The sequence below is a fragment of the Alligator mississippiensis genome, chromosome 2 (genome assembly GCF_030867095.1).
Source record: "Alligator mississippiensis isolate rAllMis1 chromosome 2, rAllMis1, whole genome shotgun sequence".
Classification (NCBI taxonomy): domain Eukaryota; kingdom Metazoa; phylum Chordata; order Crocodylia; family Alligatoridae; genus Alligator; species Alligator mississippiensis.
The window spans coordinates 186371277-186381612 of NC_081825.1; the positions used below are offsets into that span (position 1 = coordinate 186371277).

Here is a 10336-nt window from a genome sequence, read left to right on the forward strand (position 1 = left end):
AACTGCTTTCCCACCATACTGGCACCACTGTCCCTGTCCCCAGCTGAGCCCAGTCCTCCATGCAGCCCAGCTAGCTCTGGTGTTTCCCGCACCCCTGGAACAGCAGGGTAAGCAGTATGTGGGAGGAAGAAAGGGGAGGGCATGCCTCTAAGCATGAAGAGAAAGGGAGGGAGGATTTTCACCTGCTTTAGGGACTTAAAAATGTCCCTGCAGGCTCCCACAGTGCTGCCCAGCCCAGTGAGACAGAGAAGGCTGGGAGCAGGGGGTGCAGCCACTCCTGTAGCCACACCCTGCTTTGGCAGTCCTGGGTCTATCCCTGAACCTGAGATTACTTTCAGTTTTGAGGGCTTAAATTGATCCAGAACATCCAGAGAACAGTTAACACAATACTTAAATGTTTTTTCAGCCTGGATCCAAATGGAAGAGCAATTGCCAGGAGTGTGTCTGTGACGAAAAGTCTATGACTGTACAGTGTAAGCCACTTTTATGTCAGACGCCTGTGCCAGCCACTTGTAATAAACCAGGATTCGTCCCTATGCCCGTGTTAACACCAGATGACCCATGCTGCCCTGAAATTATATGCAGTAAGTACCAGCAATTATCTTTGACAGACAACTCATAAATATATTAGGACAAATACTGCAGATCTCTCATTAACACATATTATCTAAATAAAGGGCATCATGTAACATCTAACACCATAATATCTGCTATCACTAAAATACCTAATAGTATCTAATATTTAAGAGCTGTGCCTTAATGGATACACAGCTAACTGTACTTTGAGTATGAAAAGTGGATTTTTGAGTTACAGTTTTGATGTGCACTGTGAGCTGATTTCAAAATAATACTCTTTCTAATGTGTTTGTTTTGGGAGGGTATAGAGGAAAAAAGGTTTAAAAAATATTTGTAAGTCTTAATATACCTAGGTATTAACTCCATTTATGTAGATTCAACAGTATTAATCCATAAGTGTATCTACTATTGCAGTTCATCAATATTAATTTATTTATATAGCTAAATAAAGATGAATAAAAAAGGAAACACAAGACAGCAGTTATATGTGGTATTTCACTAGCTAATCAAGGAGGGAAAAAGGTGATAAAAAGTAAATAAAATTAGTTTTAATAAGCAAAGACTGGATGATTAGTATATGAAAAATAGTGAAAATAAGACTTTATACTATCTGCTCTGCTTGCTTACTGGTCAGACAAGAGAGACAAGGGGAGAAGGAAACCTGTTTTTTTTACCCTGGAACCAGGGGTACAACTAATGAGTAATGGAGAGCTAAATGTTAAGTGGATTTCTGAAAGATATAAAATGGCAGCTAATGATAGTAAATGATTTTATGAGTACAGTAATATTTTTTATGAGAGTAAGTCTTCCATCCAACTTACATACAAACAGGTTTCAGGGAACTTACCAGTGAAGTAAAAGTGTCCTTTGAATTTATGCGGTAAAGTTAGGGTAACGTACAGACATGATGGTCCAGGAAATATACAGGAAATATACAAGTACATAAAGCTTGTTTGAAGAACTTTAGATAAAGTGCCACTGATGCTATTTTGAAGCATGGGGACACTGATACATGAGATGCTCCGGGAGCTTTACTTAGAGCCGCTCTCAGAGCCACTCTAATTAAAGTGCTCCCCACCAACCCTCCACTCCCAGAGCATGTGTAAAAATGCCCATAGTGCCTGATTAATCAATGCTTTCTCTGTGCCATTCTTCCTTTAGTTTCTCCATATGTTCATGAAGCTTTGGCACACATTAATTCTATACAGGTAAGTAATGAAGACTAACACTGCTAATGTTAGCCTATTAAACATGTCCTCTTCTCTTTCATTTCTCAGGATGTGATATTACCTTGTGCCCCAAGGCCGAGAATAGTTGTGAACAAGGTTATTATCTAGCCTCAGTTGTTTTTGCCGGCAACTGTTGTGTGACATATGAGTGTGGTAAGTACTTGTCTCCTCTCCTTTTGACCTGTGAGTTAAAAGAAGCTCAATTTAAATTTTCAAGAAGAAATGGACCTAAAAAAAGATTTGAGAAATGAAGAAACCAAATGCATGGTGCATCTACATGTGTGCTTTGCTGCAGAGCTGACTAATTAGTTCTGCAGTAAAACATCACTGTCTATATGAGCGCTGGTATTAGGTCGCATTACATTAATTAACACACTCTTCTGTAAGAAAGTATTGTTGGGGACAGTACTAGCTTACAGAAGAGTAATTAATTTAACTCCACTGAAACACTAATTTAGACAGTCACCAAGGCTGACTGGGGCACAAGGGTGCAATAATGCATGGGCTGCCTGCCTGATGCCCAACCCCACACTTTAGCACCCTCGTGCCCCAGCCAGCCCCTCTGCTGCCTGATGCTGGTACCCAGAGCCTGGGGCTGATCCCCCAAACCCCAGCCAGCCCAGGGCTGCTCCACCCCAGCTCTAAGTGCTGTGGTCCTGGGTGCACATGAAGACTGCACAGAAGTAGCTGATTCTGGCATGAACTGCACCAGAGTTTATTCAGACACCCTAAATGCAACACTCCCCTTGAACTACATACAAAAAAGCTACATCAGCCTCTGGAAGATTTAAAAATTGAGTCTCTGTTAAATGTTATCACTTTAAATGATCTAATTCCTTTTGTTTGTTTATTTTTTTCAGTACTTCCCCCCAACACCTGTAGAGTTAATGGAACTTCTTATCAGGTAAAAACAACAGTATTACACGAAGGATGCCAATATAATCTAATGTCAGTGTATCTCTAGAGATCCAATATGCATCTTTTTGATCGGTAGCTCCTTGGAGAGAGATTGTTTATCCTACATGTTAAATACAGGCAACCTCCGCTTAGCGCTCTTAATTGGTTCCAGAAAAAATGAGTGTTAAGTGGAACCGTGCTAAGTAAAACCCATTTGTCCATAGGAATGAATGTAAACATAGATAATTGGTTACCGCTGCTTCTCGCCACCGCCATCTCTCCCCACTAGCCTGCTGGCTGCTCCAGTCCCACGTGCCAGGCCGGGCCTGCACTCCTGCTGCCCTGCTCTGGGCCCCCACCAGCCCTGGCCCTGGGCAAGGACACAGGCCCTGCAGTGATGCCTGCCCCCCACCACTCACCGCTTCTCACTGCCACCACCTCTCCCCACCCACCCGCCTGCCTCAAATCTATGTCTATAATCTGTACACACATTCATGTCCCTGTGTTTAGGTATCCAAATAGGTAGAAATTTAAATATCCATTTTAAATTGATGACCGTTTCACTGGCTCTTGATATAATTCATAGATTCTTCGGCCACAAGTGAAGCCTGGAAGGTTGATAAAATACTGAGGCAGCTGCAACCAGACTTATCTGTTTTCCAAACTATGAGCGTTCTTTTGATCTTTTGCATCATATCCTGACCACATCTTTGTTAGTGTAACCATTTTTGTATTATTTGTTAGTTTGTTCCCACTCCTACACTAGTTTTCTATTTTGTGTAATATGTGCAGTATAATTGCTTTAGGCTCTCCACAGGGTAACGTAATCACACTAGTGTTTCAGCATCTTTAATGTTGCATGAAATTGTGCTAACCTCTGTCCATACTTATCAGATTTCCTGGACTAGATTTTCCAAAATTAAAAAAAGTTCAATCTAAGTGTACTTAATCTTTGACTTCTCCCAGACTGGAATGCTTGTCCCAAGCGATCCATGTAAGAATTGTACCTGCAGCACTAAGGTAGATCCAGTCTCCAAGCAAAATATTGTGGAGTGTGAACCAGTGAAATGTCATACATCTTGCCCCCTGGTGAGCTCCATTTTTCATTTCACTTTCTCAGCCATCATTTATTTTCTGTAGATTTGAAACAATTAAAGTCCCTCTCATCGAGTCATTGCATTTTCTCTCTTGTTGCTTTGTAAACAGGGTTATGAGTATAAAACGAAACATGGAAAATGTTGTGGGGAATGTGTGCAGGTGGCTTGCTTAATCTCTTTGGATAACAGCACTAGCCAGGTGCTCAAGGTAACTGTTATTTTTTATTTTCATTGAACTTTGTTTTAGGCCACTACAGGTGTGAAATGTTGATAAAAGCAAGACAGCTCACAACCAGGTCACACCCTCTATTATATACAGCAGGATACTTCCTATGTTCTTATTAGCTAGGGCCACTCATTTTCAGTAAGGGCCTGATTTTTCAAATTGGATACAAATGTTTGGATAACTAAATCCTACATTAATGTGTTCAAATGTGTAGTGAGATGTGGTAGCAGATATCCATTTTAGGATTCTTAAAGCTGATATGGGTAGGCGGGTCTATGATTAAAATAATGTTTGGAAATTTGGCTCCTGATACTTGCTAACTGATAAGGCCTCAGAAGTAGAGGAAAATTATGAGTTTCTAGTGGCATACACTGAAAAATCTCATGTCAATCCTTTTCAGAGTAGCCATACTATGTTTGATCATGTCATGAAAGAAATAATACTAACTTTTTTCATTTTAGCCTGGTGATACCTGGACATCCCAAAATAATAAATGCATCTATTATAAATGTGATAAAATTGAAGATCAATTTATTACAGTGGAAGTTAGGACACCATGCCCTGTCTTTAACCCTGATGAGTGTAAACCTGTAAGTCTTCACCAGTTTTTTCTTCTTTACTATTTAATGAGTGCTGTTGCATGGAACAATGGTCAATGGATACAAAGCAATTTAAGACAAGGAATCACAATCCATTGTTAATTAATGACCAAGACAGGTGGGTTTCTATTAAGAGAGTGAAACTAGACTTGCCATGGTGTCAGCTGTAACCAACAGACACAGCAAAAAACTGCCTCTCCAACTTCAAATATAAACTACTTCTTGTTTGGAGTATCTGTAGTCAAGGACTGTAGGGGATCTAGGCAGTATGATACCCTTTGAAGTCCACCAACTAAGGTTTTATTTGCTGTCCATTGTACACCAAACTCCCTGTTTATTAAGGACAAGAATGCTAACACGTTCTAGAAAGTTCTTCATAGGCCATCTATATGGAAACTTAATCTTTGCATTTTGTCTCCGCACTAAAGGAAGACGTCCAGCTGACTTCCGATGGCTGCTGCAGAATATGTAAATGTAAGTAATTTTCAGCTTTTGCTGCCCAAACAGAGTGTGTATGATTATAATATCTCTAGCTATACTAAAGGAGGGTTCATCCACGGTCCATTCCCTGATTTTCTTTACTTCCCTCTCTTTCATTTAGTTCCTCCAAAGAAAAGGGGCAACATGCCTTGCTTGATAGTGACAAGACATTCCCCACTCCATCCAAAATTTGACTATACTTCCTCACCAGTTCTTTCTACTAGAATTGGGAGATCAAGACTGTGCATTAAGCTGAAATCTCCAACTAATCTTTATGTGTGTTTCCTAACTACATTAATGGTATATTAATCCTGTGTAATCAACATCTTCCACTCAGAGAAAATGATTTAAGCTTTAACTCTCAGTGTATTTGAAGAAAAGAGGTGAAACATTTCTATTTATTTTTGCTTCTTTATTAAAGCGGACAAATGCAAGGTTCACAAGAAACCAACTGTGATCTACCAGGATGAATGCAAATCTTCTGAATCTATCGAACTGACATACTGCGAAGGGTTTTGTGGCAGCTCCTCCAAGTAAGTAGAACCAAGTTCATTATGCTCCACAGAGTATAACTACCAGTGGCTGCACCCTTGGTGGCAGCTGGGCTGACAGCAGCAGTGGCTGCCATTTTTGCCCTTCGTTTAAAGTGGGCACCTGAGGCTGGCACCCCAGTTTCCCACCCCTTGTTACACTGCTGATATTCCTTTCTGTCAATTTATCCTTCTGGCCTCTTTTTATTCAACTGCTCAAGGGCTATTAAGCATGGAATCATCTGTACACTCTCAACAAATTTGATATACACTTGAAAAGCAAGTAATTCCAGTGAATGCATTGCCTCCTTTATCTCAAGTGTGCCAATATTAGAAGAGATTTTTCACACAGTAGTACATCAGTGCTATTATATCTTCCACCACTTGGGCTGAGAGCGTGACACAATATATAATATGATATACACAATGTTAAAAAGCCAGGCTCATGGAGATAAATACTAGTTCAAGTCACAAAGCAGAACACTGGGGACTTGATGGCAAAGCTCAAACAGGAACAAAAGTAAAACCAGGAGAAAGAGGCATATTGTAGTAATTCTATGATTTACACCACTGTAAAACTGGTGAAGTTCCAATGTCTTTAGCAGTGTTATTCTTGATTTCCCTCTGCAGCAAAAGAGTCAGGGCCTGTATAAGTCATTACTACAATTTGGCTTGTAACAGAGTCCCTCATATGTAGATTGGCCTATCCTTCCTATCAATGCATCTTCCAAAATCATCACCACCATTTTAAATTTGTTTTATCATAGCACATAAAAGCCCTAAGAGGGACCTATTGCATTCAAGCCCATAGAGCATAGAACAAAAACTTTCTGCCCTTCATTTCTCTCTCTCTCTCTCATACATGCAGAGAATAAAATTTCCCATTAAGCAATGATGACAGTGGACAGACTAAAAATCACTACAATCTCAACTTGCATGTTTGTACCTTATGCTATGTGCACACTTGCAAGCTGGTAATAATAGGCCCAAGCCTGGTCATGCTAAAGTGAAAGAGAGATTTGCCACTGAGCTCAGTGGGAACAGAAACACACCTTCTATGAAACATGTTATTGAAATCATGCTGGGTTTAGAAATGAGCGTCTGGTGATTTTTATGGAAGGACATAAATTCCTTTTCTTTGTCTGCCTGGGCAGGTATTCCTTGGAAGCAAATCAGATGCAACACCAATGTACCTGCTGCAAGGAGCTCAAGAGCCACAGGAGACAAGTGACCCTGACCTGTCACAATGGTACAAGAAGCAATTATGACTATATATATGTGGAAGAGTGCCAATGCATAACTGCGTGCATCCCATCAGAGTCTGAAGACAGGACCAAACAGCTCCAAAGCAGTCAGATTCATTAGCCATATCAATGAAATAACCTATGCTCCTGCTTAAAACTGTGTTCCTTTCTTATTTTAGCTCTCACTATCACCATGTTTCATTTTTTTAAAATGTGAGACTATTCAGGAGCCAAATAAATTGTCTTGTCATGTATTTTGATTTGTGAACAATACGGTTTTTGAAGAGAAACAACGCACAAAATTACAACTTGGATTAAGAGAGGTTGGGTCTTGATTTAAGATGGGAAAAAACCCTTTCCTTTACCATTTCCGCTCTGAGGTTTGAAGGTTAGAGCAGTAACATATTTCCATCTTCTTCACCTCATGTTTGTGAGTGTTCGCTCTCACTGGTGAGTCAGCCACCACTGGATGTGTGTGTGTGCGTGCGTGCGTGCGTGTGTGTGTGTGTGTGTGTGTGTGTGTGTGTGAGAAAAACCTGAAGGCCCTCTACAGAGCATCCTTTTGTAACAGTCTGGAGATCTACAATTATTTACAAAATTGTTTACATATTAATGTTTTGGCAAAGAAAAAGGACAGCTCTTGGGGAAAAAAATATTATGATAATTATCTTATACAAAGAAAACCAAATTTTGTGGTTATATTTCACTGTCTTTTCCTATTTATTTGTAACCAGAGAGATAATTTCATTGGGTATCCTTCTCTGTGGAGTTTATGTTCTTTAGTGTCAGCAGGCATCTGGTAGTGGCAAGGAGGAGACTGCTTCCTTCTGCATTTTGTCTCTCATTTGATTAATAAAACTTTCAGCATTTTTACATGTTGGTGACTGCTGTTCTTTTCATTATCTCTGCTCACTTTGGCTTAAATTGTGACTTTACAATAGCAATCCTACTCCCTGATTCCACTACAGGAAGGGAACAAGACATTCCCCAAAACTTCATTTCTGGGTAGAGAATACTGCCCAGTCAGCTCTGCTTATTGGTACAGAGGATTCGGGGAGTCATATTCTTGATCACTCTCTGTCTACTATTTCCAGTGATGGTTGGGGAACATGCAGGCTGCAGCCTCTTTCTTTCTTTGTACATAAAGCTGAGAACTAGGAAATGCTAGTATAGCAGATCTCAGGAGCATGGATCTCAGCCAGAATCCTTAGTAAACTAATAAACTGAAGTATAGCAGATCTGGTGAATCTTTGCTACTCTCCTGCATGGTATATTAGAGTAAGACAAAATAACGCTTCTAGGGAAAAACTGTTGCACCTGTAACACGCTTATAGCTAACAATTTACAAACAGATCCATATCTTAAAACTTAATCCTGCATCTGCAAACTCATTTTCTTCCTTCAATACCTGTGAAATCTTGAATTCAGTGGAATTACACCCAGAAGGAATTTGGCTGTATTTCCCCTCAGTACTTTATAAAACAATATTTACCCAAGCTGTCTTGGGTGTTTACTGTGTCAGCACCTGCTACAGCATAAATAATGAAGCCTGAAGTAAGGATTTGGCAGGAAAGTATAAGAGGAACTAGTTTTTCAAATAATTACACATTTTAAACATGCAGAGAAGTCCAAACTTAGTCCCTAGATGAAGTGAATAGCATTGCAACCTGTGCCCTGTACACCATTAATGGTTTGGGGCTCAGGTAGTAATTGTTTAGGGATAAAACAGTGAATGTTAGCTTTACAGTTTGCTTTTACAACATTTTAAAATGACACATGGAGCTCAGTGTTATAAATCAAAATTACTTCCAACTGCACAAAAGTGGGCGAAGATAATATCTCAATTCTGCCACTGAAGAAGTCTAAGTTCATAAATACGTGGCTAAAAGTAATTGGGAATAGTACTTAAGTGCCTTTCCTACAACTGTTCTCTGAAAGTAAAGAGGTATTGTCAATGCAAAGAAGTCGTTCTTCCATAAAGCATGAACTCATACCTAATGCACTGACCACTAACATACACAAGTTTTTTTTTAGTGTTACTGCTTCCAGGGAGCAAGACTATACAACATTATTTCCATCCTATACTCTCACTAGGCTATTAGGAAGAAAAAAAATATCACTCTTTAATTTATTAACTGTAGTGTTGTATGTAAGAAAGGAAATAGTTTTTCCATTCTCTTAGACACTGGTCAGGCCTTAGATGGAGTCCTGTGTCCAGATTTGGAGTCCCCATTTTAGGAATGTCATGGAAAAAGTGGAGAGAATCAAAAGGAGAGCAGCAAGACTAATAAAATATTTAGAAAGTGTAACCTATGACTAAAGTGTGAAAGAACTGCCCCTGTTTAGTCTAAAAAAGAGAAGATTGAGGGGGAGCAAGCAAGAAAATGGTCTTTCAGCAGATAAAATGTTGTTATACTGAAGATAATGATCAAATATTTCTCAGTGCCCAATGTAAAAATAAAAACTACATTGGCTTAAAAGGACCAGATTTAGATTCATAGATTCATAGATTTTAAGAGGCTGGAAGGGACCTCAGAAGATCATCAGGTCCAGCCCCCTGCACCAAGCAGGAAAGATAACTGGGGGTCCGGTGACCCCAGCAAGGTGACCATTCAGTCTCCTCTTGAAGATTTCCAGGGTAGGTGATTGCACCACCTTTGGAGGGAGCTTATTCCACAGTCTGGACACCCTAGCTGTAAAGAAGTTTTTCCTAATGTGGAGCCTGAAACAATTTTCCAGGAGTTTGTGACCATTGCTCCTGGTTTTCCTCAAACATGCCCTAGTGAACAGTTGTTCACTGAGCCCTTGATGTACGCCCCTGATGTAGTGATAAGCTGCTCCCAGTCCCCTCTCAGCCCTCTCTTCTTCAGCTGAAGAGTCCCAGCTCCCTCAGCCTTACTGCATATGGCTTGCCGTGCAAGTCTCTGAACATAAAAGTGGCTCTTCTCTGGGCTCTCTCAAGCTTTTCCATGTCCTGGTTGAAGTACAGAGCCCAGAACTGGATGCAGTACTCCAACTGTGGTCTCACCAATGCCCAGTAAAGAGGAAGAATCACTTCCTTGGTTTTGCTGGAGATGCATCAATTGATGCACGTCAGAGTATTATTTGCCTTGCTGGCTACAGCGTCGCACTGCCGGCTCATGTTCATACTGTGGTCAGTTACTACCCCCAAGTCTCTTTCATTCATAGTAATTTAGATTCAGATTACATGCTATGAACACACACACCCCACCTCTCCCACCCAATTGGGTTTCCCTTCTCTGCCTGCTTCCCTGGAACAGCACTGGCAGCCATAAGTAAGCCAAAGGGACATGGCAGGGCACAGGTGAGTTGCAAGGGTTGGGAGGGGAAAAGGGGTAGCAGGGAAGATCCTCAAGGGGCAAGGGAGTGTACCAGGCAGGGGGCCTGAGGGGCAGAGGAGAAGCCGTGGTGACTACATCAGGGTTTGAAAAACAGCC

The 10336-nt window shown here is 40.6% G+C and overlaps 1 protein-coding gene across 1 annotated transcript in view; it reads left to right on the forward strand.

The window, feature by feature from the left end:
• The window catches only part of LOC102562201 (mucin-5B), a 72529-nt gene extending 65530 nt beyond the window's left edge, over nucleotides 1-6999 (forward strand). Inside the window, exons 39-42 of the mRNA XM_059721338.1 lie at nucleotides 407-584; nucleotides 1854-1958; nucleotides 5526-5637; nucleotides 6789-6999. Of these exons, the coding sequence (XP_059577321.1) occupies nucleotides 407-584; nucleotides 1854-1958; nucleotides 5526-5637; nucleotides 6789-6999 (606 nt within the window). The remainder of the gene's footprint in view (nucleotides 1-406; nucleotides 585-1853; nucleotides 1959-5525; nucleotides 5638-6788) is intronic.
• The last annotated feature ends 3337 nt before the right edge of the window (nucleotides 7000-10336 follow it).